This window comes from Balaenoptera ricei, chromosome 13 (assembly GCF_028023285.1).
Source record: "Balaenoptera ricei isolate mBalRic1 chromosome 13, mBalRic1.hap2, whole genome shotgun sequence".
Classification (NCBI taxonomy): domain Eukaryota; kingdom Metazoa; phylum Chordata; class Mammalia; order Artiodactyla; family Balaenopteridae; genus Balaenoptera; species Balaenoptera ricei.
In genome coordinates, this window is record NC_082651.1 from 11,243,227 (window position 1) to 11,270,963 (window position 27,737).

Genomic DNA, 27,737 nt, shown 5'->3' on the forward strand with positions numbered 1-27,737 from the left:
TCAAAAAAACTGAGGGAATATCCGACACATCTCACAACTTGAGAGATTCAGAAAACTACTACAGTATTTCGGTTGAACTAATAATAGAAAAAAATAAAACCCTCCCCTTTAAAAACAAACACAAAACAAAAAAACCACAGATATTAACCCTATGGGAAATAAAAATATTTTTTTAAGGAAAAGAAAAGTAGCCATGTTACCGACACTTTGGATTCAGGCCCCAACAAAGGTCCTTCTGTCCGGCATCACTTGTGCCAATCGGACGAGACGGAGTTCCATTCGGAAGCGAAGGGAAGTTTTATTCTCTGATAAAAGAATGGAGAGGTGTGAGCGGCCTCAGAGTACACGCGCTTTTCCCGAAAGGCTATGGGCGGGGCTGCTCAATCGGGTTCTCTTCCATGGAGGGCGGGGTGGGCTCCTGCAGGTCCGGCGCAGGCGCATTGCTCACTGCCCTTAACACTGAAGGGCGGGGCAACGTCTCTGCACCACCGCCCGCCGCCGCCATCTTGGATTGAGTGTCTTGTGCACCGTCTGCACACGGCCCGCCGAGCTGAGGTGTCAGGCGCAAGCCACTGGCCGTGGGAACTCTGTCCGAAGTGCCGGGTGCGAGGCCTCTGCTCGAGGCACCCTTTGAGGAGGTGACACCAGACTAAGCACAAAGGAAAAGAGAAGGGGAAAAGAGATTAGACTTTATTATTCAGATTCTGTTTTTATCTAGGAATTGTTAATGAGCTTTGCCAGTGACGCTAGTGCCCACCCTCTGGGCAAGTGACAGGAGAGCCGTCTTGCATGTCGCTTTGGTGCCCTTGTCCCGGGCACCTCTCCCTGCCTCCTGCCAACTCCGGACCCCGGCGGCTTCTGCAGCCGCGTCTGTTCCTGTTCACAGCTGTTCTGGGAAATGACTTCTCTGGGCCCAGGAGACCGGAGCTCGCGGAGTCCAGCGGGGGCTCCTTATTGCTCCTCAGGGTTGGGGGTGTGAGGGGGGTCCATTCCCTGTGGGTCTGTTCTCTCACTCCAGCGGGAAGCAGAGTCTCCTTGAGAGAGAGGTTTCGGGGCCGGGAAGGCTGGGATCCTGGTGGCCAAACACCGTAAAAGCCTTCCTTGCAGATTTTCAGGGTCTCCTGCTAAAATGCAACCATCCTCGGGGGCCGTAGTCCCTTTAAGCCCCGAAGGTGAACGGGGGCAGCTGAGAACCTGTATGGAGCTGGGGGAGGCGGGGGAGGCAGGTGCTCGAGGGGACCGGGGAAGGTGGGGAATGCGATATGCTTCTGCGGGGATGGCTCCTTCCCTGCCGGGGCGCCCGCTCAGCCTGCCTGCTTCAGGGCCGGGCTCAGCCTCTTAGCAGCGGCCTCAGCGGGGCGTGATCCAGAGGCCGCGCCGTGGAGACGGTGATCACACCTGCCTGGTAGGATCGCCGTGAGGTAACGGCAGAGAACACGTGGGGAGCTCTTAGCTTCCGTCCCACTGGGGAGGCACGCCAGCCACTGGGGGCGCTCGTGTGGCTCACAGGAGGGAGCAGAGCTGAGCGGGTGGTGAGGAGGCAGCATGGGGCCCTATGGTGACCACGTGGCAGCTTCCTCTCCCCCTAAGCCTCCCCCACCTCCCTGCCTGGTGAAGCCAGAGTCCCCTGCGCCTTCCATTACCGCTGGGGGCTGTGCCGGGCCACGGAGGACACCCTGTCGAGAGACCCCCGAAAGGGTCCAGGATCCTTCCCCTGTTAGAATCAGAGGCCAGAAATCCACCTGACTTAGGTGAGTGGGGCGAAGGGCGGGCAGCCTATCAGAGCATCTGGAGGACGAGGCCAGCTCCCCAGGCACGCTGTCTCGGGGTGCATTCCAGGCGTTGTTTGCCCAAGGCAGGGCACAGGCCGAGACTGGAGGCCCCCGCCCCACTTTTAGAAGCGAGGGCTTGGCAGAAATATGCCGTCTGTCCACCTGCACTTGCCCTGCCTGCCATCCCTTCCCGACCTGCGCGATAGGAATGAGTCCCAGGAGGGGCCCTTGGGACCAATTCAATTCTTCCTCCTGGGAGCCGCTGAGAGCCCCTCGGTCCTTCTAGCCTCACTGTGTCCTGTTGGGGGGTGGGTAGGGTGAGAACCTACCTTCTGCAGAGAAGCAACAAGTCAGGGCATCTGCCTGGGAGGTGAGGGTGGGCGAGGTGCTTGTAGGTTTACAGAGCAGAGGCTGGCGGTGTGGAGAGCAGGACACACCCGGGGGCAGGAGCAGGCTGGGTCTGGGGAGCCGTCGGCATCATCACAGACGTTCGTGGTACAGTGTTCGAAGAGTGGGCTGGGTGATCTGTGCATGACTCTCAGGGACGGCCGTGCCCCTCCCTAGCCGCTGATGGATCCTGTCCTGTGGTCCCCAAGGTTGTCATCCGTTCTTACCCCAGAAACTGAAGTCCGCAGGGCAGCTGGTGGGCCCCAGAGCCCGCGCACTGGACCTCCACACTCACAGGGATGGCTCTTTTTGACCTCCTGCCCTGTCTTCAGTGCAGGTTGCTAATTTAGCCCCTCTCTCTCTGTTCTGCCTCAGTGCAGATGGCAGAAAGCGGTGGGATATCTTAAAAGAGGAAGACATAACGCCCTCAAGTTCCTGTCAGTGGACACTTGGATTGTTTCTGTGTCTTGGCTGCTGTAAATAATGCTGCAGTGAACATGAGGGTGCAGGTGTCTCTGTGGGATAGTGATTACCTTATGCTAAGTGAAGTAAGTCAGAGAAAGACAGGGTACAATCTCACATATGGAATCTAAAACAAACAAAAACTACCTCATAGAAACAGATCAGTTTTGTGGTTGCCAAAGGTGGGGCTAGGGCGTGGGAGAATTGGGTGAAAATGGTCAAAGGTACAAACTTCCAGTTAGAGATAAATAAGTCCCGGGCATGTCTGTACAGCATGATGACAATAGGTGACAACACTCTTCTGTATATTTGAAAGTTGTTAAGAGAGTAAATCTTAAAAGTTCTCAGCCCAAGGAGAAAAGATTGTGTCCACTATGTGAGGTTATGGATGTTAATTAAACCAGTTGTAGCATTTCACAGTATACACATAGATGAAATCATCATGTTGTACACCTTAAACTTCTACAATGTTATATGACAATAGTATCTTAATAAAACTGGAGGGAAAAAGAGGAGGGCAGCAGGGGCAGGAAGACAAGGGGGGCGGCTTTCAGAGGTGGGTGCCCAGGAGCCCTGAGGCTGCGTGCCCGCTCCAGCACTAACTTACTGGGTGCTCAGGTGAGTCTCGTGGCCTCTCCAGCCTCCTGTTCTTCATCTGTAATGTCCCCGACCCCTCCCAGCACTGCCCCCAGGAGGGAGGAGTGAAGCTTGTTAGGTCTGGCTACTCATGCCTGGGCAACTGAGGGACTGAAAGGTCTGGTCAGATGACCATGACCATGACAGTGACCTGCACTTGGTGGTCAGAGGGCTCTGGCAGAAATGGCTTCCTTCCCAAGGGACTGAAAGTTGGTTTACTATGTTAACCAAAATTTTGGGAATGAAGACTTAATGGAAATAAAGAGGCATTTATTTGGGGTTTTTTAGGACTGCAGCCTGGGAGAGCCAGATTCAAGAAGCACTTGAATTGTGTTCTGCTGGACTACAAAATGGAGAGCGCTTATAAAGGCAAAACCCGCAAGGCCGCAGTTAGTTACGAGTTGTTGATCAAGAATTATAATTGGAGCTGGCAGGAGGTAAGGATCAGTTGGAGTCTGAAATGATTGTATCGTTAGGAGGGGGAACAACCTTGAGACCACAATTTTGCAGCTGGCAGATGTTGTTTTAAAAACAACTGGTGTCCTTGGTTTGATACAGTTAAGAAAATGTTGAAGTTCTCAGTGGTGCAGGGACGTGTCTGAGACAAGATTCTCAATGGCCACCTGCCCTGTTTTGTATTCCTGAGCTGTGATTACTTCCGTATGATTTCAGTCTGTCATCAGCTAGGTGGGGCTATTTTAAAGTGTGTCATGGCTGATTAAATGTTCAGTTCTGTGGGGAAAAGCAAAAGTGTCAGTCCAAGTTTCTGACAATGTCAGGAACATGGTTAATTAGTAAACACAATGCCAATAACTATCATCTGCCCAGGTTAGAGACTTAGGATCATTCTAGACCTTTCCCTCCTTCATTCCCATGATGGTGAGCCCAGCTGACACTTCCTCAGCCTTCCTTGGTCCTAGGTGCTTACCTGAACCAAGTTCTTGAATCCTCCCAACAACCTGGGAGGCAGGCTGAATATTCCCCTTCTGCAGACAAGGGCCCCGAGGCTGAGAGAGAGGTCACACACGTGTGCAGGCTCAGGGTCCGTGTCCTCAGCCACTGCCTTCCATGGGATCTCTGTTCACCAAAACCTGGTCAGATCTATCCCACCTCCCCAGCCCAGCCTGTCTGCCGCTCTTCCCCCACCACCCCTGCTAGTGCCCACACCCATAGCATCTCTCACCTGGAGAGCTGCCCCTGCCAACAGGTACTCGCCTTCAGGGCCATGTCAGACTCTCCTAACCTCCGGAGGCCTCCCCTCCCCAACCCCACCTGGCTGGATCATTCCCCTGGCTCTGCCTAGGGAAGACTCCCTGCCTGCAGGTGCTCTCATCTCAGACACACTTCCTTGGCGGGTTGGGCTTCGGCCTGTGTTTGCCTGAAAATCCCTGTGTGTAGTTTGGAACCTTCAGTATCGTCTGTCAGTGCTGTGGGTTTGAAGGACTTGCTTGGCAGGTCTGTGCCCCCTGGTCCTATGAGATGTGGCGCGTGACAGGTAACGCTGGGGGCTGTGGAGCCAGACCCTTGGAACTCGAGTCACACCTACTTGCTCTGTGACCTTGGGTAAATCATTTAACCTCTCTTCGCCTCAGAGTCCTCATCTAAACAGTACCCACCACATAGGGTTGTCCTGAGGATTAAGTGAATAAAGTGCTTTAAGCAGCACTGGGCAGCCAGTGTTGTTGCCAAGGCTTCTCCCATCATGTCCCTGGGCGCCTGCCTCCTACCAGGCTCTCCTTGACTACAAATTGGCTGAAGGACGTCTTGGAAGCTGAATTCCCTGCATGTATCAAACCTCTCTGGGTACCATCTCTAGAGCCTGGCACTGTGATGGTCCCAGATTACCTGTGAGAGAAGAGAGAGGTCACAGCTAGGAGCCCCAGCATCTGCCTCCAGCACCCCAGTTCTTAGAGGCTGCCATGACCATATGATGGAGACAGAACAAAGCCCATGAGTCACGCAGAGAGTGGGGAAAATCACTTTAAATCTTTTTCTCAAGTCGTGTTATTCTGAATGCCCTGGGCGGATGCCCATGTGTGCAGGAACACTCGGCCAGGCCAGAGGCACTTTGCCCCTCAGAGGCCCCATTGTGACCCCGAGCAGGCCCCGAGTGATCCCGGGAACAATAATCCCTTGTGTGGGCCTGAAGGCTGCACTGGCCCACGGCCCACGGGCCACGGCTGGCAGTGCAAAGCCTCTGTCTCTTTAAGGTCAGCATGAGGAGGCCTTAAATCCCCCATGTGGGCTGCTGCAGGGGTCCTGATAAGAGGTGCTTTTCGGAGTTTGGTTTGGGCATGTCGGTGAAGCCCAGCTCCTCTAGACTCTGTCCCCTCCAGGAGAAGGGCGGATCTGGTGGGACCAGCTGTGAGCAGGACAAGGGGTAGCGGCTCGGTTCCCAGAGGAGGACTATCTGTGGATGAAGCCCCTCCCAGGCCACCTGCCCTGCGCAGGGAAGGCCCTTAGGATGTGTCCCCAGAGCCGCCATAAAGCAAGGGGGCCACGGGCACTGAAGTCACAGGTAGGAGCATCCAGAATATCCTGGTGGGATTTGATCCACGGCTGCCTCTCCTTTCCGTCCGGAGATGCACACCCTCACCCACGTTTGTAGTCACCACGGTTTGTTCTGTGCTGCAAGCTTTGGCTCTTGGTCACATACAGACATTGACTTCTCACTCCTTTCTCAGGCCCGTGGAGGGACAAGCTCTTTGTTCTATGAACTTACAGACACCCAGTTATTCACCTTCTTCACAAAGCATCAGCTGGCCTGGAGGGCCTTTGGCTTTGTCGGGGCTGCAGCGTGGGGCTCGGCAGCTGCCTGGACGGGCCTGGCCATGACTTTGCAGCTCAGAGCAGCCAACCCCTTTCAGGAAGACAACGGTGCCCAGGACCTGGACTCGGCCATGTGGCCTCCTGCAGGCCCTGCTAGTGGTCTGGGTCTGTCCCACATGCCCGGCTTCATCCCCCTCTGACGTCCTCTGCCCACTGGTATCAGGTCTACTACAAGGTCTTGTCTCACTGTCACTTCCTGAGAAGCAGCCAGAGAACAGACCCTCATGGGGACAGGTCTGGACATGTGAGGACAGTGAGCGAGCACAGGGCTTCAGGGACAGAGGCCCCAGACCCAGCTCCAGGTCTCACCAGCTGAGTGAGTCTGTCTCCTCACCTGCACAAGGACAGTCATAGCCGTCTACTGTGCCCACTGGGAGGGTGACAGGAGGCTCTCTGTATGGGAGGTGCTGCCACAGTGCCTGACCCAAGGCAAGAGCTCCAAACATGGCAGCCAAGATGGCCACACAGTGCAAATGTGGGTCCTTTGTGCAGTCGCGTTTGGGTGTTGGTGTGACCTGCCCTTTGGTCCAAGTCAGGGCCACCAAGCAGGCAGCCTCTAAGGCATGTCCCACCTGCCCTTGGGGTGGCAGCCAGATGTGCCCCATAGGAGGTTCCCTCCTGCCCAAGACCCAGAGGCAGAGCTGAGGCATGCCAGCCACGAGAAGCTTTGGGGGGCAGACACCATCCCACACGTGGAGGGACCAATGGTCCCAGCACACAGTAGGTGCTCATTTGACGCCCAGTCTCTGTGATCTGAGGACCTTTCTACTGTTGCCCAGCAGGCTTCTTAAATGCCCCCTTCCCCAGGCCACGTGGGCTCCTGGGAGCACTGCCCTTAGCAAGGAGGCCTGCCCACTGGCCAGAAGTTGTACCTGCCAACACTTCCTAAATAGCTGAATGCAGATGGAGCTGAGCAGTGAGATGCACCAGCCGGGAGACTGGACCAGGGTCTGCTGGGGGTGGGGAGAGGCGGGGTGGTCTGCGTGAAGGAAAACAGGACCAGGAGAGCCGGGAGACTGGACCAGGGTCTGCTGGGGGTGGGGAGAGGCGGGGTGGTCTGCGTGAAGGAAAACAGGACCAGGAGAGGGCATTTTCTGAGGCTGCCCACCCTTATTACACCCAATGCAAGAGGAGGCAAATCAAATGCCCAATGAAGCTGCAAATTATAAAAATGACTCAGGATAGAAGGAATGAGAAGGTCATGTCAGAGACTCTTCTGCAAAGCTTGGGATTAATGAGGGTTTAGAATTAGACAATTCCCAACTGAAAAAGGGAAAATAGAGAAAGAGCACATCAAATTTCCTTTAAAGAGGATAATTGAAAAAACATTGAGAAACCCTTGGGAAATTCGACTAAGCCTCTGGTTTTTTTTTTTTTTGATGGGGTCGAATATGAGCTTCTATTAGCATCTTGGTGCATGATGAAAAAATTATAGACTTCCCTCAGTCAACACCTGGTAGCAAATTTTGTTAAACACGTGACAAACTTCCTATCATTTCTTAACTTGTATTTGTATTTTTCAGGATATAGCCCCAGTCACCTTTTGCTCCTAATAATGTAAAATTTTACCTTAAATTTAAGTGGACTCAGTGAAAGTGGCCTTTTCTGGTACAATTACCCTGGGATAACAGCTCCTGAAGATACCACTGAGATCCAGTTTAGTCACAGGGTCCCCATGTTGGAAGGGGAGTAAGATGTCAACTAGTCAGACCTCTGCTTGAGGCTTCAGTCCTTGCTCTGCGTGCCCGCTAGCAAGCGGTCGTCCAGCCTCTGCATCTACACCTCCACACTGGAATGTGACTAGCTTTTGAGACACCTGTTCTGGTGTCCCAGCTCTAGAATATCATTACCTTCCTTTAATGAAGGGATAAAGGAGCATTTCGTAACAGGAGCGGAGTTTTCAGGATTCCTTACTGAGTGCCCTCCTTCCTAATCATCCTTTCTCCTCCCGACCCAGACCTCTCGTACCTGAAAGGTAGCACTGCCACTTGTCATACTACTTCCTTTCACACTGTGGCCCGGTCCCCTTTCTCTACAACAGTGTGGTCCAAGGAAATTCTAAAAAGAGTTTCTTATCCACGTTCCTAATGGGAATAGAACATGGAAGATACTTCCCAGAAAATTTCTGATCAGCTTCATATAGAGCGAGAAGAACTTCTGCCCCTGTTTTCTTTTGGCTTAAGGATTTTCTAATTTAGCACAGACCCCCCCCCCTTCTGTTTTGTAGGAAAAAGAAGGGGTCCCCCAGGCTGGTACTTGGTTAGTTTCCAGAGATGGTGAAGCCCTCTGACCTCCTTGGTTCCTGGGGAGGATGGGATACCCACGCCGGGCTCTCTGAGATGCAGTGGCTGGGCACACTGTCACCTGAACTGCCCTTTGATGCTGCCTCTAGAGATTTGGTCTAAACCAAAGATTCCTCAGAAAGCTGACATGATTGTGTTCTCTATACTGGAGAATTAAAAAAAAAAACAAAACGAAAAACACCCCCATGAAAGTATTAAACATACAGGTACTTTATAAAGTATTTCAAAGGTTTATCACATCCCACTGTGGACATCTGCAAATATTTGTTGGGTGAATTTTATTCCCCATGACAGAATATTCTTGAAGACGGAGAAACTTGCTGCAAGATGGACACTCAAAAGAGCCGGAGGAAAATTCCAGTAGACGGTTCTCACGATCCGGTCCAGGAGTCAGCAGTCCAGTTCTGTGGTCTCTCAGATCACAATCCTCACTTCCCACTCCCACTGCCCCCTTTCAAATAGGAAACGATCTTGGAAAGACAGCTCAATAGTTGGAGGATAAATGTAGCAAGCCTCCTACTCTGACATGAAGGTATATGGGAGAGTAAACCTCTTTCTTTATCCACTATCAAGAGCATTTCTGCATTCTAAAGTGTTATGCTGGAAGGCGGGCCGATCAGTTAACACCCTCTCGGTTTTCAGCTAAAGTTCTTCTGCTGCTTTAGGAAGACTTCCATCTGATTAAAGAAAACACTGCATGGACCACGTACAGCAGCGTGGCTACGAATGAAAACACCTGAAACCAAGATAAATGACAATTAATGGCCGTGCATGGGGAGAGGGAAAGGCATGGGCTGTCCACACCGGGGTCGCCACGTGCATGGCTTGCGGTTGACAGCCCTTAAGTCTGTGGACTGCCACTGCTTCCCATCACACATGCAGATATGCTTTCCCGCAGAGCCTAGGTGTGACCCAGAACGCTCTCAGCACAGACTCCAGGTGACCTGATGTTATACTGAACTTGGTGTGCAAGGTCAACTATTTGCCATCACACATCATCATATTGGTGCCATCCAACTGGAAACGAGGGCCCTCAGAGACCCTTCGAGTGATAATTGCAGGGAAGTATTCCCCTGCTCTTCATGGAAAACTTCCTTCCTGCACACCAGTAAGACCAGAGTCCACCAGCTGTGATCCCGGCGGCCTTGGCTAAGAGAGTTGGAACACTTGGGTTTGCTGCCTGGACATCTTCAGACCCCGACCAGAATTTTATTCTAAGATTCTGAATTTCACAAGCATGGGCCAGGGAGTCAGGCCACAGGAAGTGAGGGGCTGGGATGGGGAGGAGGGATTTTGAGCTTTTGGCAAAAGGAGGGAGCTTACTGAGAAAGCTACTACTGGGAACAGAGGCTGGGAAATGTGGCAAAAGGTCACTTTGTGCCCTGTCAAGGCTCTGACCTGCCGTTGTGCACCTGGGCACCATCTATCCTATCACCCTGCTCTGGGTGGCCGGCCCTGAGGGCTGACTGCTCCCAAGCAAATATCTGCACCTGGCTTCTGACCTTGGGTGTAGGGTCAAGAGTTTCTAACCCAGGCATAACATCAGGGTGGCTACACTCCCGTGACTGTTGAAAATTCCCCTAAAACCAGCCGTAACTGTGCCTGCTCTTCCCCTGCCTCCACACCTGGGCGAACCCTCACCCTCACTGCCGGAGGCGGTAAGTAACCTGAGTTATTTAATAACCAAGGTAAGAAAATTTATCTGGGAATCAAATACCCTGTCTGAAGGGAGCAGTCACACACGAGTGAGAAGCCCCTGGAAGACCCCCCTGCCCATCAGGAGGGAGCAGTGTGCTGTGTCGGGGACCCCGAGCCCAATGAGGACCCTTGGCAGGAGCACCTCAGAAGTCCCCGCAGGAACAGGAAACACTTATTTTAAAGGGGGGTCAAGAAATGGCACACGGGACATTGAGAGCCAGGGCCATGAATGGGCATGAACTTGGGCCCTTAAAAACCCCTCTCCCTGAACAGCTGCCATTATTGCCCACCACAGTTAAGATCCAGGAACCTCTAGATTTCTCCAGAAATTTCCAGCTACTCTCAGGCAACTCTCACCAATCCCAGGGATCCCTCTGGTGCACATTCTCTGCTGCCAGCTGAGGAGAGAGGGAGAAGCTCAGCTTTTGAGGCAGGTGAGGAGTCCCAGAGGGGTGAGAGGAGGCCAGATGCTCCCAAAGGCCCGGGGTGTGTGGGAAGTCGTGAGATGCCTGCTCACATCCCCGGACTGCCGCAGCCCTGCCCCACCCTGAGACCATGGGAGGGGCATGTGGGTGTTGGGCAGCGTCTGGGGTTAAATCCTGAGCGTGTCATCATGATCCTGTCTCCCATGTGCACAGACACAAACTGATATTTTGAATAGAAAGACGTGAATTTGCATTGAACTGGGCTCATATTTCCCCTGGGGGTTTCCAGCCCAGCGTTTCCGTCTGCTGGCAACATTTAGAGTCCTGATTCCAGCCCTGCTCACTTTGCCTGGGCCTCCTCATGGTTCTCCAGCTCAGCTCCCAGAGATGTGGGGACGTGATCAGTCGTGGAAGGGGTAAATAGATGTTGGCATAGTCCTCAGTGGAACACTAAACAGCAAAGAGAACGAACCTCTACCTCCCCACCCAGCAAAGTGGATGTGCCTCACAAACCTGAGGTGAAGAGAGAGAAGCCAGACATGGGAGAAGGCACATCACGCTCATGAAGATCCAAAGCGGGTGAAGTGGAACCTGAGCTGGAAACCAGGGCAGTGCTTATCCTCAGTTAAGGGGCACAGTGACTGCGGCAGGACAAGAAGGGGACTCCTGGGAGCTGCTTATGTCGTTTCTTAATCTGGATGCTTTGTTACACAGAGGACTTGTGAATTATGAATAATGGATGGATTATGGAAATTCATCAGGTTGTACACGTGCATCCAGGTCACCTCTCTGGATGCCTGTTTATGCTGCCTTTTGGTGGAAAGTAAAAGGGAGAAGTCAGAATATGGTAGAGCCTGGTAGAGCCCAGTGGTTCTCAACTAGATATCTGCCCAGTGGGCAGGTCATTAACTCCCCCCTCCTGCATTGTTCAGTCAAGGGCTGGCCCGCTATCCACATTCCGTCTACATTTCACTGCCCTCGTCTGCAATAATTTTACAGAAATGGTTGTCAGATGCCTGGCTGATGTCTGTTCAGAGAGAAGGCTTCTGGGGTTGGGATGGGGGAGGTATGTATGGGTTCTCTTGTGAGGGGGTGATGAAACAGTCATTTGAAGGTGACAGAGGAGGCAGATGACCAGTCTCCCAAGAGAGGGAAGAACAGCCAAGGTGCTGCCTGGTTGGGAACCAGCCATCTTGGGAGGTGAGCCCATATGGGGGAGGGTCCCACACGGTGGGACATCTGAGGGGGTGCCAGGGACCAGGAGGTGGCCATGCTTATGGAACTGGAGAGTGGCTGGGAGCTGAGGGCAGTGTGTGGCTTCCCCAGGGAAGGGGGTGGGGCCCTGGGGACCAGCAGACAGGCTTTGAGGAGCTTTCCCCCAGACCCCTCCCTCTGGGAACAGGAAGGGCACCCTCACTAACCCCCTTCCCAGAGCCCAGCTGCGCCCACCCTGTGGGTTTTCTCTCAGCCTCTGCTCTACCCTTCCCAAAGAGAGGCGGGGGTGGCACAGATTTGGCACCTGGGGCGGACATCTTGTGGTGTGTCATCACATTTGACCTTGGGATTTGCTTAATTCATAGGTCGATCGCTAGAAATCTGAGTGCTATTTCTGAAACTTTTTCTTAGTTTTTAAACAGTATCCATGGTTAGAAATACATCTGATATCATGAGTTAGCACACTGGTGCAAGGACACACATGCACAACTCTGGGAAAGAGTTTCATGAAACAATACATTCTCATATCCCCTGTCATTCTGATCCATTCCATCAACAAGAAAATCAGGTCATGACCTCACAGCCCGCCATGGATCTGGTCCCCCAGTTGGAGGTTGTTCATTTTAAAGCTCAGAGACCTACATGCACTGTGCTCCCCAGACACACAGTTTCACCCCCATCTCACCTCCTAATGGGGTGAAGGAGGTTACAGCCCTGTTCCACACATTGCTCATCATGAGGCCTTGGACGAAAGTGGTTTAAGAGCTGTCTCGTTCTCCAGGGAAACAACAGGAATTACTGTCCCATTTTATAGATGAGCAAACCAAGGCTCAGAGAGCACAAAGGGACTTGCCCAAGGAATGGGCGAGTGTGAACTCCAGGCTTCCTCCTGCACAGGTTCTCAGAGCTGTCAGGCAGGAGACACCGTCGTCAAGAGACGAAGGCCTAATCCCAGCAGCAACCATCCACGGCTGGGGGTCTGGACATGCTGCGCGTGGCAGGGCCTCCCCACAGCCGCAGAGCCAGGGCCTGGGAGACACTGGCCACTCGACTTTCCATCTGTGGTCTCAGCACTGCCCCTGCCCTGACTGTGTGCTTCCCTGGAAGACACTCATGGAAAGCCAGGAACCCAAGTGGCCAGACGTTCTGCTCACGCTGGTGGTAAGAGTGTGGGTGAAAGAGCACCTGGCCTGGACACCAGGCCTCTCCAATTCCTGGTGACCCTGGGGCAAGTTGTGCATGCTCTTAGGGCCCTAGTTCTCCATCTGTGAAATGGGTATAACGGCACCTCCCTCCTAGGGCTGTTGTGAGGGGTAAACAAGATTGTTCACAAGGGCTCAAGACAGTGCCAGGCCCCACGGTCATGTCTCCTCCCGCATCTGCCTCAAAGCCCACCCAGGCTTGGACCCCTGGTCAGTGCAGGCCTGGGCAGTGCAGCACTGAATGATGGCTGAGGAAGTCTGGGGCACATCATTTCCCTTTTCTGAGGCTTTGTTTTTTCAGAAATGAGGAGAAGGTTTATTTTATTCAAAATTTAGTGAACTAAAAAAAGTGCGGGGAGGGCCCGGGCAGCCTTCCACTCAGAAACTTTTCAGTGGGAGCTGTGAACAGGGCACATTGACTGGGGGCTCACCACAGCAGCGATGTTTTCATGGTAATATTTGTAGGTGAAGCCCACTTGCAGCTGGATGGCGGCCAAAGCTTCCAGGACAGAGGCACCAAAGTAAAACAGGGAGGCGATACAGTGGTAGGTTGCATCCTGCAGGGTGAGAAAGGGCCATTAGAGAGGTGGGGCACCCAGATCTGGAGATGCGGGGCAGCTGTGTTCCCAGCAGGGCCTATCCACCCCACCTGTCCCTGCCTGGCACGGACCAGGCTCCCCGTCGTCATCTGCTACTCCCTTTGACACCCCCCAACCCTGAGCCCCTCCTCAGAGACATTGATTAACCAGAGCTGCCGAGCTGAGTCATCTCACTGGTTTGGGGCCAGAGTAAGGACTTTGATGGAGGAAGGATACTGCTTCCCCTTGAGGTGGGATCTAGTAAGCGGTGGGGAGGTGGCCCTTTGGGATTGGTAGCAATTGGTTCTGGGCCTGAGAAGTGTCAGCTGCGGTCACAGTCCCCAGTTCGGGTGTGGCCTTGGTGGCCAATACAGAGCGAGAGGCTCAGGCCACTTCCGCTGTTGTGTTGTTGTTAGCTTTTTCCTGGGGGGAGCCAGGGATTGGGGCTCCAGGTATGTTTTAAAAGCAAAAAAGCAATAGAACAGGTTTTTGAGTAGTTACGATTTGGAGGTGGTTTCTAAAGTCTAGGTTGGAGGCCCTTTGAGACTAAGAGGCCTGGCTAACAGCCCCACCCCCTTCCAGGGGAGATAAGGGCAGGTGGCCCACGTGTAAGTTTACCCCCTTCATGGGCCTCAAAGCAGAATCATACGCAAGAGAGATCATAGGCCTTCCCTCTTCCCGGGCCAAGTCCCTCTCTGGTGACCCTGCTCTAGAAGGTGCGACTGAGCGCTGGGCAGTGAGCGTGGCCTCACACTGGGCAGCCAGGACCAGCCCCCAGCACCCTGTCCCCTCCCCCGAAATGGAAGCCAGCCCTCCTGGGCGGTGGGAGATGCCAGCTGGCCCCTGGCAGGTGCAGGAGGTACAGGGAGGGTTGGTTGGGCTGCCGGTTTGCATGAAAAGGGCATTCACACAGGAGAAAGCAGAGCAGGCCCACAGAGGATCAGGCAGCGACAGTGACGGTCTGCTTCTGCCTTCACCTCTGCCTGACCTCCTGTGGCGGGGAGCCCTGAGCTGCTATGGGCAGCTCGGAGCTGAGGGCCTGGCGGGCTCAGCCTTGGCGCATGGGTGGGAGACGTCTACAGGGCACCTCACCCAGCACTGGCAAAGCCAACCTGCCAGGGGCGAGGGTGCAATGCCGCACCCCACCCCCACCTCAAACATCGCAGGACTGGGACTCACCAGGGTGATCCAGGAAGTTCTGCTGCCGTGGGCACCAATTACACACAGGAAGAGCAGGAGAGTGGTGGCTATGAAGCAAAACACAGACGTGAACATGACCCAGCCCTGGATCAGTGGGATGGGCACATGGGACGAGGCAATCAGGATCCACACCAGCCCCCCAAAGACCTGCAGAGGGAGGGAGAGAAGGGGTGAGGGTCAGACCGGGAGAGCCCATGCCCAGGTAGGGCCAGACCCAGAGGTCACGCTGGGGAACCAGGGGCACTCTATAAATGTTAACTCAGTTAATCCTCATAACATCCCTGTGAGTGTGGTACTGACCCATTTGTGAGATGGGGAAACAGAGGCACCTTTGAGTTAAAAATTTGTTATCCCTAGAAAGGACTTAGGCCATCCAGTTTTTTTTAGTAGAAGGGCAAATTCTGAGATTATAGCCTTCCTAGTATTTTTTATAGAAAAATATCCTTTTTGTTTTGTTTTGGCCACGCTGCATGGCTTGTGGCCCAAGGCTTGAACCCGGGGAGTGAAACCCATGGCAGTGAAAGCACTGAGTCCTAACCACTGCACCGCCAGGGAACTCCCCAAAATATTCTTTCTTTTAGAAAATGGTAGTGGCCAGCAGATTTTTTTGGTCTTTACTTGGCAAAACAAGTTAGCCACACTATATCATTAGCATTTAAGAAAAAAACTTGACCTTTAAATCCCCAAGTCCCAGAAGTTCTCTGACTTTTGGAGATGGGGTTGGAGTAGGGAGGGCCCAGGTCAGCCTGGTCTCCTCAGAGGCGAGAGAAGCATTCCTCCCCCTGTCATTATCCAGAAGACATCCCACTTGGTGTCCTCAGGGTCAGGGAGCCCCATGTTTTCAAGAGAAGCATAAGGACAGACTTAGGGTTCATAATCTCAATGGTACAGTCCGGCTCCCCCTGTGGACGAGGTACAACCCAAGCTGGGATTTCCTGTACTTGTCTTCCCTTCTCCTTGTCCCTCTCCATCCCAGTGAAGTCACCTCAGCCTCCTCCACCGACCCCACCCAGAGAAGGACTGGGCTGGGACACGGGTGGAGATAATCACAGGGTCCAAGGTACTGCAGAGCTTAGCACCATCCTCCTGAGGGTCTGGGGGCTGAGGACGGGCTGCCCTCCCAGCCCTGCATCCCCGGGGGTGAAAATGCACGTGGTACCCTGACCTTGTCTCCCTGTACCTGCTGCCTGCTTGCTGGGTAAGAGATAGCGCTTCCTTAGGTGTTCTCTGAGACTCTTAGCTGAGAAGCTTCAGGAGACCATCACATTTGGGTAGGAAAATCAGTGCAGTGAAGAATCTGGAGTTATCAAAACCAAGTTGGTTGGATATGAATTGGCTATTGGATATGAGTTGGTTGGCTGATGAATCATATGTGGGCATCTCTGATCAGAAAATTCCTCTACGGATGACTGAGAGGCAGTGGGACACACTTTCCAACTTACAATAAGTGGAGCAAAATGGATTAAATAAAAACCCTCAGACTGCTGTAGAGTAAGATGTGTGTGTAGATTCATCCATAGTTGCCTCTAAGATCAAACAGATTGCTGGGCCTTTATCATAAGGGACGCTTAACAAAAGGATGTGATTGTGCCGATGGCTGAGACAGACTTGGGTTTAGAAGGCACGAGAGTGTGGCATGGAGACGAGGGTGGATCTGGCTTGCGCATCTTGTGAGCAGAGGTCTGCTGGCACACGGCGTGAGAGGGCCTCTCCGCCGAATCCGCTGGAGCATACTGTAGCATGTGGTTCCACCTCTTGGGCCCGGGCTTCCTCCACTGTAAATGGCACTTGGCAGCTCACTCCCCATGTTGCCGGCTGCTGCGAACCGCCTGAAACTGTGGGCGTTGAGTGTGAAGCTTCTGGCCCTGTGCCCCCTCACCAGCCAACAGCACAGGGAAGACTGCTCACCCAGGATGCCGGCAGCCCAGTGCAGACAGGCGTAGAGTCAGCCAGTGACAGCGCAGGACGATTACCAGCCCCGAGTGGGCAAAGCAGCCCCGACTGGGACATGGCCCCAACTGAGTCTTGAAGGGAGAGGTGGACTTAGGCCAAAAGGTCAGGACGAAGCTTTCCGGGGGAGGAAAGGGTACATGCCAAGCCCAAAGGATCTGGAGCAGCAGTGAGGGCTTGGGAAGGCCGTGAGTTGGCACGAGGTTGGGGAACAAGGAGCGGCAGGAGGTGCAGCTTGAGGAAGGGTGACCTTCACACAGGACTGATCGTTGGGCCACCTCAAAGGCGTCCCAGGCCCCGCTCAGTGGAAAGCTGAGATTCAGCATGAATCATGGGGCAAAGTCAGTGCCTGCCTCACTCCACCTATAAAGTTTGCAGAGAGCAAACAGAGCAAGTACAACACCCACACCTAGGAGATAATGCATCCCGGGCAGGGAGCAGTCCACTCCACCCTGACCTCAGAACCCTACTGGCCAAATATTTGTCAAGAGCAAAGGGGTAGGTGAGGGTTCAAGCACTTCCCTTCCTAAAGAGAACCCGAAGGGGCTCCCAGCTCTCAGGAAGCACACTGAGAGGCAATCGTTTTGACACATCAGTTACACAGGTGGAGGCATGGCCCCAGTTTCCGTTCATCTCTGTCAACAGGCCAGATTCCCACCACCCTCACCTGAGCCCAGGTCACCGTCTTGCATAACAGAGATGGTGCAGCCGGCCGGGGTGGTCTCAGACAAACATCTCTTAGCTGAGTGGCCCGAGAGTCACCAGGGTTGAGCTTGCTCTCTGGGTCCCAGATCCCCACGCTAGAAAACGGGAGTGGGGCCTGGGCTAAGGCTCAGTGGTCCTCAGCCCTCACTCTACACTGGAATCGCCTGGGTCACCTCGAAAACCCCAGTGCCCAGGTCTCATGCCAAGGAGAGAAGCAGAGTGATAGGACAAGAAGCAAACATCCCAGGCTCTTTGCCAAAGACTTTGGAGTATGTTTCCATAACACAAGTGGTCCATGGATGGAGTTTTAGTAACTCCTGTCAAACAAGGAGAAATGGCTCCTGTCTCCAATGTCCAGCAGTGCCGGCCAAGATGCCTCTCCAGTTCCTGACTGGCTCTGATACAAAGTTTCCTTTCCTCTCCTTAAGCTTCCATCCCTGTCTTGCTCTGAATGTGAGATCGCTCACCCTTGGGTGTCCTCTAGACACGGGAACACAGCCTCAGTGTCCATGAATGGGGTGGAGCTGGGGATCTGAGACCTCTACCCACCCTGCTGTTTCAGGACTGGAAACCGCCCATCTTTCATTCAGTGTGGTTTTGGAGGCGGAGTAGAGGTGAAGTTCTGTAAGAACCAAGGATATTGTACAAATCTAGACAAAAAATTTCCAAAGACTTAAAAAAGTTTTAATCTGTGGTCTACCCCATCAAATGATTTTTGTGAAAAAAATTTCCTCAGGAGATGGTCTTGGGGAAGGCTCTCACGTGAACTCAAGGGTAGGTTCTTTCTTTTCTTTTCTGAATTAATCCAGAGGAGGCAGGCAAGGGTGGTTAGGGGTGTAGACTTCAGAATTACTGAATCTGAATCAGCTCTGCCACGTTTTGCTGGGTCACTGGTTGTCTCTGGGCAAGTTACTTCCTCTCTGGTCCCTATCTGAAAAATAGTGATAGCAGTAGTGCCCACCCAATGGGACTGGGGTGAAATGAGTTTATATCTACAGGTGCCTGGCACACGGCGAGTGCTCTAAATACTTGCTGTCATAACTGTCATACGATGGGGCGAAGCCTCTGCTGTAACCACGTGAAAACCCCAGTAGGTCAAGATCTCAACATGCACAATTATCCCCTCCAGACCTTGTTGGGACCCAGAATTTTAAAATAACTTCAGAAGCATCAAAAAGAGAAAAACCTACAATCTCCCAGAAATCAAAAGCTGAGGAAAATGTGTCTGCCTCTGCTGAAGGAAACACAAAGGACATAAAAATATGAGAAAGCCTTCCTTCCAACAATGAGCTTTGGTTACAAAAGTGGGAAAAGGACTCCTTCGGCACATTCTTGAGATTGGTAGGGTGTCTCCATTGCTTGTGCAGGGCTGAGAGCTCTGGGTCTACAATTGTCCAGTGTTTTTGCTGCAGGACTTGGATCATTGAGGTCAAGGCAGAAGAATCGCTCAAATTCTCTGAATATTTTTCTGGGGCTCCATTTTACTCTGTCAGGGTTGCCGCAAGCAGGCACTCTTCCAATAACAAGGCAAGACGTGACCCAAGGAGGACGTCCACGTGGGGCTGTTCACACACACACACCTAGTAGTAAGTCCCTCGGAGCCCAGTGTCAGAATACCCAAGCTCCGAGGGCACGGTGTGGTCTTGAAGGCACATGTGAACAGGAGCTTCTGCCTTGAACTCTGGAGAAGGAAACTGGCCACAGAACGCAGGTGGCGCACCCAACCCTGAGCAGTCCTGCTACTTTGGTCAGGTGGGCACAAATCACCTCCCCAGGAGGGAGAAGAGAGATGGACACACCAGTGAGACTTGTCCCGGCTGCCGAGAGCTCCGAGCCCTTAGGTGCTCTCCCAAGGCCACCAGGAACAGCAACTCCAATTTGTGTTTCTGGAAGTGTCTCTATCCACTGAACTCTTTTGGCAGTCAGGGGTCAATGCAATGCTGGGAGGGCCTATGCAGGTGACTTGACCAGTAGAGTAACGGTGTTCCAGGAGAAGCAGCAGTCCCAGCTCTGAGCCTTGGTTGACTAAAAAAAATCAGTCATTCCGTGAGGTAGAGTAGAGGGCATTTTCTTGTGCGTGTGTGTCTGGAGGCTGAGCTACTGCAGAGAAGGGAATAGGCACCAAGTCAAGAGGACATAAGCACCAGGCAGCAGGAGAGTATAGAGAGAGGGAGGTCAGAGCACTGAAGCCTTCCCCAAGACCCAAGAAAAGGGCTCTGAGAACGAGACTGGGGACTCCTCCTGTTCTGAAAAGCACAGAGAGCAGGAAGCAAACACTAGTTGTCATATGAGCCCCACCACCCTTGTATGGAGGAACTGGGCTCCCAGCAAGTCAGAGGAAAGCCTTCCTTCACTTGCTCACTTACTCAGCCACCCATTCATTCATTCATTCACTTATGCACTTAACAGATACTGAGAGGAAATGGCAGCACTGGGGGCAGGTATGTGCAGGGAGACAGACTTTATTCAAAGACACACTAGTAAATGGAGCCCATCTCTCCCATCCTGGCCTCTCTCCTCCAGTTTTGCTGCCAAGCCCCACTCAAGCAGCTCTGGGGCCACCAAGGGCAGAGGCAGGTCCTGGTGAGTGTCGTGGCCCCAGTGAGGGTGACCAGCTGAACACCTCCGCCCAGGAGAGGGAAAGAGCCCAGAAATTTGCACAGCGTCCTCTCCTTGGACCTCATGGAGGTATCTGGGGGAAGGTCAGAGATTCTCTCTGTGAGGACCCTCTCCCCCTCTGCCAATTGAGGAGTCTGACCTCTGAGTCTACTCCCATGGTGAACACCAGGAGTGGTGCTGAGGCTTCGTGACTCAGTTTACCTATGCCAGGTGCTCTGCCCTCCTGGCCCCTTTGTCAGCAGGCTCCTTCCTTCTGGGGAACCATCATTACATGACCCTCCCAATATAGACTGAGATAATGTCCCTTTAATCTGAGGGTGAGACCAGGACTCAGGGGACCTTGAGTCTGTTTGTGAAGAGGAGGATAGAGGTCTGGGATTCCAAAAGACAGGGTGTGAGTTCACGTCTGTAGTTGATATTAACAGGGTGAGTGTGGAATGGGAAGTGGCCCCCTGTCCAGGCCTGAGTCCCTCTTCCCTCAGGTGAGTACCCACCCCACCTCTCTGCATAGCACTGGTCATTAGCATGCGGGGGTACTTCTCCCCCTTCTCCCCCGTCCCTCTCTTTCTGCCCCCTCGTCTCCCAGCCTGACTGTATTCTAATAGGAACCAAGGCTCCCGTGTGGGATTTCAGGTCGGCTGAGACTGGCTGTGTGGCCCTTCTTCTCACTGCACATGCACATCAGTGTGTGATGGCTGGTGACAAGGCTTTTCTTTTAGTTCCTACATGTATTTTCTAGGTCCGAGGACCTCGGTGTATTAAAATGATTCAACACAGGGGTTGTTTTGCCCCAATGTGAACAGAACATTATTCACATGGTGGGAGGGACAGAGAGCCTTGGCTAAGTATGGCAGAGAATCAAGGCCACTACATTACCCTAGGAAGTAGTTATGCCACTAGAAGCTACCCATCCAGAAGCTACCAGGAACCACAACTTCCCACCAGAATGCAGAAGACCGGTCAGAGCCCCACGATGCAGAGAGTACCAGGGCCCTGCTTCATGCTCTGAGGAATAATCTGGAACCCATGAGGAGTTGGCCCACACGTCCCCAAGACGTAGTGCTTCAGGGACCAGGGCTGTCATTCACCTGCTGTCCTCACATTCATCAGCATCCAGAGAGAACACCTGCTGGGGCATCTCATCAGTGCCTGACCCTGGTGGCCTCTGGTCCAAAGCACCAAGTCCAGGGACCTATACTTGAGAGCCAAGAAGAAGCGCAGCTGGGCTTATATCAGGGGTGGAAGCCAGGGCTCAGCACGGAATCCAGGGGGAGTCAGCCCCCAGCCCCCATCCAGGTCCAGACTGGCTGGCCCCATCCTGCCTGGAGGCAGGCCCCAGGTGGCCCAGTCCCCATGCCCAGCCCTTCCCTCAGGTAATGTGTCCTGAGTCCAGAGCAAAGCCAAGCTATTCCTTGGGTAAAGAAGATGCGGTACATATATACAATAGAATATTACACACCCATAAAAAAGAACGAAATAATGCCATTTGCAGCAACATGGATGCAACTAGAGATTATCATACTAAGTGAAGTAAGTCAAAAAGAGAAAGACAAATACCATATGATGTCACTTACATGTGGAATCTAAAATATGGCACAAATGAACCTATCTACAAAGCAGAAAAAGACTTACAGACATAAAGAATAGACCCATGGTTGCCAAGGGGGAGGAAGGGAGAGGGATGGACTGGAAACTTGGGGTTGGTAGATGCAAACCATTACATTTAGAATGGATAAACCACAAGGTCCTACCGTATAGCACAGGGACCTATATCCAATCTCCTGGGATGAACCATAATGGAAAAGAATATTTAAAAAAAGAATGTCTATATGTGTATAACTGAGTCACTTTGCTGTACAGCAGAGATTGGCCCAATGTAAATCAACTATCCTTCAATTAAAAAAAAAAAAAAAAAAAAGCCAAGCCATTCCTAAGACTCTGCAGAGCCAGCCTCGGCTGGCAGCACAGCACACCTCCCCAACGCCCCCTGGCACCCAGCGTGGAGGGAGTGGGTGTGAACAGCCAGCCTTTGTCCTGGCCTGACTTGAGTGTGAGCTGTGCCTTGCAGGGGCATCTGGAACCTGCCTACTCTCTTCTGAAAGCACTCGGACAGAGAGGGGGGCCCATCTGCGTCGAGTTGGGGGTGACCTATGGAAAGCTTAAAAGCCATCTTTTCCAAGGCAGCTTGGTTGTGACGACATATGCATGAGGATCCTGGAGCTGAGCTGCACCATCACGCTTAGCGGTTTCTAGAGGACAGCTCAGAGTCACTGACTTCTGATCAAAGCAGGCCTCCCATTCTGGAAAACCTGGAAAAGTCACTTCTCAGCTCCAAGGACAAACCCCTGAGAGACCTCTACCTGTAATTCTTCCCCTCCCTTTAGAGAAGAGGAAAGGAGAAAACCCAGCAGTACCCTTACCTCCTTCTAAGCAGCTCCAGGGAGGGGCCTGCAACACGAGGAGAGACACAGGGCCAGGAGTCGGTGGGCACAGCCAGGGAAGAGAGGATCAGCCACCATCCTGCGCTGGCAGCAGGGCCGGCCCGCACTCTCTGGTGACTGTAGGAGAGGCCCCTGGCTGGGGCAGCAGGAAAGTTTCCCCAGGAGCAGAGAGGGTGCTTCCCCTGAACCCAGGAGAACCTCAGGGCACCTGGCCTCTTGCCCAAGCCTTTCACTGAGAGCCGTCTCCAGTATCCTGTCACCCATTTAACGTTGAGGGGTAGACTGGCCTCCCGTTGACCACTCCAAACCTAGCTGGATGATGCGGGCTGTGCAGTGCGTATCAAATGCAGATTCTTGGGCCGGCCCAGGACCTAGTGACTCAGGACTTCCAGAGTGTTTTTGACAATAAGGCCTAGGCAGCTGTGAGCTCCCCAATGGCTCCGAGCTGTCCCTTCACTCGCTGGCGGGGAGAAGAGGGAACCAGGCCTTGCCCAGGGCTGCCTGGTGGGCAGCGTGGTCCCTTCTGCTGTAGGCGGAAGTTCATCGTGGGTGTTTGGGTGAATGCAGGAACCTGCGAGAGCTCTGCTGTCACTGCAAGAAGTGCCACTGGAGATGGAGGTACCAGGCGAGCTGCCTCCCCTCTCTGAGCCTCAGTTCCCCTCCACCTCTTAAAAACTAGGTTTCTGTGATTCTACATCTCTCATCTCCTAGGAGTCCTCATGCTGCCTTCCCAGTGTAGCCAGAATGTGGACCACCCGTCAGAGAAGTGCTTTGTCATCCTGCCCCCACCCCCACCCCTAGGTGCTGCTGTTCCCCAGACAGGTGAAAATCTAGGGCAGGTCCCAGGACTTTTCTGGTCACTCTCAGATAATAAAAAGTCCCCAGTCACTTTGGGTCCTAGAAGCAGTCTCATTTCAGTAAGTACTCTGTCCAGTTCACTGTAAGAATGGACACTGCCAGCTGATTCCGGGTGACTCCCCACTCCCACCCCCGCCCCCCAAAGGGCACACTGCAGGCTTTGCCCCGAGCCAGCTGACCTTCTCCGAGTCCTCCTGCGCACTCTGAGGTGCGCACACTCTTTCCAAAGAAATGTTCTCTCAGTGTCCAGCCATTCTATCCGCGGCTCCACCTCTAGCAGGCTGGGGAAGAGGCAGTTGGGTTAAAGATTATTACATAACCTGTTTTCAGGCATCCCCTTCACAAGTTTCGAAAGGGAGGCGTCTCTCCCAGCACTTGGGGAGACCGGAGCTGGCCAGAGCTGAGACAAAAAACATCCTATGTTAACATCCCATTTTCTGAACACGTCCCAAGTGTCACGAAGCCGCTGGCTCAGAGGGAAGAGGAGGAAGGGGAGCCAGAGCCTTGGCTCCAAAAGGAAAAATTTCCTTGGGTGGCAGCGGGGGAACAGGCCAGAAGCAAAGCCCTGGGGGGAGTTGTTGGGGGAGGGGAGACATTGGGCATTCCACCTGCACCTGAATGGGGGTACACCTGTGACCCCACCGCCTGCAACAGCAGCATGGCCTCTGGGGTGCTCACAGAGGCAGGGTCACACCACCTGGTTGGGCCTGCCTTCCCCTTCCTGTGAAGACCCTGCAGCTCTCAGAAGTCAGGAGCTCAGGGGTAGGGGTGCAGGGCCAGAGTTGAGCTGCCCTGTGCCACCCTGAGCTACCAGCCTTCCCTGCTCTGTGGGCAGTTTCCATGTCTTGGGAGCTGGGCAGAGGTCCACTCTGTTAGTCCTGGAGGCTGAAAGTTTGGCATCTGCACCTCCCAGGCTGTTGGGAGGTCAGGCATGAGAATACGGACTGGGAGTAATCAACAACTCGCTGGACCACAGATTCAAAAAATAATCAAGCATTTCACACCCTCTGGGCTAGCAGAAAATTACAAAGTCTGACTCTACCGAGTGTGGCAAGATGAAGAACAATGGAGACTTTCATAAGCTGCTGGTGGGGTCAGGAAGTTATACAATGTGGGGACCCTCTTTACGAAAGCATGCAGAGTGAGTCAGAGTCTTGGAAGGGTCCTGAGCAAGTGGGGGTCCTGAGCTTAATTAAGCTTCATCAGCTTCCTGGAAACTTCACTTCTGACTGTGTAAGTTGGAATAACCCTTTTGGACATCAATGTGCTAGCATCTGGGAGAACAAGGGTGTGCATTCCCTATGACCCAGCAAGTCAAATCTCTGTGTGTTCCCACAAGAAATTCCCAAAAGTAAAGAGGCAAATACAAGGATGTTCTTTAGCAGTTCCATCTGCGCTATCAAAATGCAACAAATTGGAAATTGCCCAAATGTCCATCAATAGAAGACTGAATAAAGAGTGTCAACATGTATAAACCTCAGAACAAGGTTGCATGAAAAGCATGTTGCAGAAGGATGTGTATGGGGTGATAGTACTTTCAGAAAGCGAGAAAATATATAAAACCTCACCATGTGTAGTCATAGATAGTTAGGTGTGCAGTAAAGGTCTAATCTTGAACACACATTCAGCCCAGGGGTCATCCTGAGGCTGGAGGGAGGAGAGTAAGATAATAGCAGAATATCCAGGGGGCTTAGATGTCATCTGAAAGCTCTATTTCCTTAATACGGAGAGTAAATAAGGCAAAATATTAAGATTTGACAAAGTTGAGTGTTAATTACATGGATGCCTATTAAACTATATATAATTTTCTGTCATTTTTGAAATAGTTCTTAATTTTTAAAAAATTGATTCGAAGTTGGTACAACAGAAAACTAACCATTTAAAATGGACCAGTTCGAGGGCATTTAATACATTCATGATGTTGTGCAACCATCACCTCTAACTCCAAAACATTTTCATCACCCTGAAAGAAAAGCCCGTACCCATTAAGCTGCTCCCAGTTTCCCTCTCCTCTCAGCCCCTGGCGAACCACCAATTTGTGTTCTGTCTCTATAGATTTACCCATTCTGGAACATTTCATATAAATGGAATCATACACTATGTAACCTTTTATGACTGGCCTCTTTTACTTAGCACAGGGTTTTCAGGTTTATCTACTTGTATCAGTACTTCATTCCTTTCTACAGCTGAATAATATTCCATTGCATGGAATATTACAGTTTGCTTATCCATTCACCCGTTGATGGGACATTTGGGCTGTTTCCACCTGTTGATTATTGCGACACACATGTTCATGTACCTATTCAGGTCAGGGAAAGAGGAAGAGGGTGTGCTAGAGGCTTTTGCGTGAAGCCCAATTAACACACTTAAAAAAAAATTATTTATTTATTTGGCCATGCCGTGTGGCTTGCGGGATCTTAGTTCCCCAGCCAGGGATTGAACCCGGGCCCCTGGCAGTGGAAGCACAGAGTCCTAACCACTGGACCGCCAGGGAATTCTCAACACACTTTCTTATGATTCTTGTTATAATGCTCCCCAAACAGCTCCAAAGGCAGAGTAAAAAACTCATTAGGGCAACTCAAGAGATACTAGCAAGTCATTTTGTTGCTTAAAAATCTCTCTGCCCCATCTCACCTCACCTTTAGCCATCATCACTTACAGTCACCAAATTCTGCCTTTGTAAATACAGTAGCCTCTGAAGGAACCACCTGTTACTTATTACACATGCTCATTTTCAGGCTAAGTGCGACTGCAAGCGCAGAGATGAGCCATTTGGGGAAGGAATGTTCCAGTGACTGCAAGCCCCTTCCACTCTGGGCCTGGGTGTCCCTACCTGTAAATGGTGTGGCTAACCTTAGAGGTGTCCAGGGTCTCTCCTAGATGTCACTTCCTTGATATGGTGACATCAAGCAAACTTAACCCCCTCTTCCCTTTCCCCCAACCCTCCATGGATGACAGAACCTGCTCCCTTTGTTGTTCACACCCTCCCTGACCATCAGGAGATAAGAAGCTGGACGTTTTCTTTTCCAGCTGACTCTCCAGGCAGCCACTTCTGCGGTGGGGACGCAGGGAAAGGAGTCTCGGAGCCCATGGAACCGCACCCACAGAAGAAATACCGCATCTGCTCCCCCCGCCGCCGCCTTAGGTGAGGCCCTGGGGTCCTGGGGAGTTTAGCCTGAAGGCGGGTCTGAAGCCTCCCCACAGTGAGCACTTTACAGGAGCCCAGAGTAGGAAGCGCTTTCCTGCGGCCACGGGCTGAGGCTGTGCGCCTCCAGTGTAAGGAGAGACCAGCCGCGGTGCAGAGGTCTACAGCCTGCTCAAGGTCAGCCAAGGCAGGGGACGGCTCTCACAGGTGCCTCTGCCCTCGCACACCCCACACTGGGCACCGCGGCTGTGGCGGAGCAAACGACAGCGTGTTTGATTATTTCCAGATCCAAGTTGGAAATAATTCGCGAATTCGTTCACTCGCCAAAAACGTTCAAGAGAAAATAATCCGGATTCGGCTCCTCCTATGACACCAACTCAATCTCCACACTTCGCTTGGTAATACTCAGGTTTCTTTTGCTGATTTTTAAAATTTTAAGCAAAATCCTAACCCTGGAAAGAGCTGGGCCCCTCTACAGGGACGTCGCTCTCCAATAAGGGCTTCCTCTGCGCGGCCCATGGGAGACAGGTCCGGAGCGCAGCATCAGAACCGGCGCGCAAGGAGTGGACCGGGGCCGGCTTCGGATATCTGACCCGTGTTGTGAGTTCGTTTTTTCCACCTAAGTCTTGGAGACGGTTTCCCCATGGCCGTTAGCTAGAAGGGGCCAAAGTGTTACTGCGGGGTGGGCGTGCGGGAGAGTCTTTCCTCCCCGGGCCGGCTACCGATGCTCAGGGACCCTCGCTGCTTGCGGATCAGCCGGCGCGCTGTGCGGATCCCCCAGAAGAGCGCGCGGCACGACCCATCCCATCCCGCCTTCCCCGGCGCGCGGGCGCGGGGCGCGCCAGCCACTCACAAACTCGAAGAGGAAGAGCAGGTCCGGGAAGGTGGTGAAGACCGCGAAACCGCTAGGCAGGCTGCTGCCGCCCGACGCCGCTGAGGGGGCCATGCTGGTGGGCTGGCGACGGCCTCGGAACCGGACGCGCGCAGCTCTGGCTCTGCGCTGACCGCTCGCTTGCTCGGCGGAGCTCAGTGGCCAGGGCGCCCCCGCGCGCGGGTTAAGAGCAGGGGCGCCCCTGACGAAGAGGGAGGAGCCCCGGCCGCCGCCCGGCCCCCACCCTAGACTGAGGGGCGCACCCCCAAGGGACCTGCCCAGCGCCAAGGGCGCAGCCCTGAACCACCCCGAGGTTGGGGCGGGGGTTTGACTCCTGATTCCCACGTCTCGGCGCCATCTCCCACCGGGAGCCAAAGCTACCGCGGTGAGGCGCTTCGCACACTTCGCACACTTTGCACTCTTTGCAGGTGATCGCCATTT

At 53.0% G+C, this 27,737-nt stretch overlaps 1 protein-coding gene across 2 annotated transcripts; it reads right to left on the minus strand.

Moving 5' to 3' along the window:
- Positions 1 to 8,575: 8,575 nt before the first annotated feature.
- Positions 8,576 to 27,476, minus strand: MAL (mal, T cell differentiation protein). Of its 2 annotated transcripts, XR_009506528.1 has the most exons (5): positions 27,279 to 27,476; positions 14,687 to 14,854; positions 13,361 to 13,486; positions 11,026 to 11,322; positions 9,041 to 9,125 (listed from the first exon to the last, which is right to left on the minus strand). XR_009506528.1 is itself a non-coding variant. In XM_059943123.1 (4 exons), the coding sequence occupies exons 1-4, from the start codon at positions 27,369 to 27,371 to the stop codon at positions 9,051 to 9,053; spliced, it is 462 nt and encodes a 153-aa protein (XP_059799106.1). In that variant the 5' UTR covers positions 27,372 to 27,476; the 3' UTR covers positions 8,576 to 9,050. The 2 variants fall into 2 exon arrangements, 1 of the variants encoding a protein (XP_059799106.1); XM_059943123.1 differs by lacking the exon at positions 11,026 to 11,322 and having other exon boundaries at positions 8,576 to 9,125.
- Between the last annotated feature and the right edge of the window lie 261 nt (positions 27,477 to 27,737).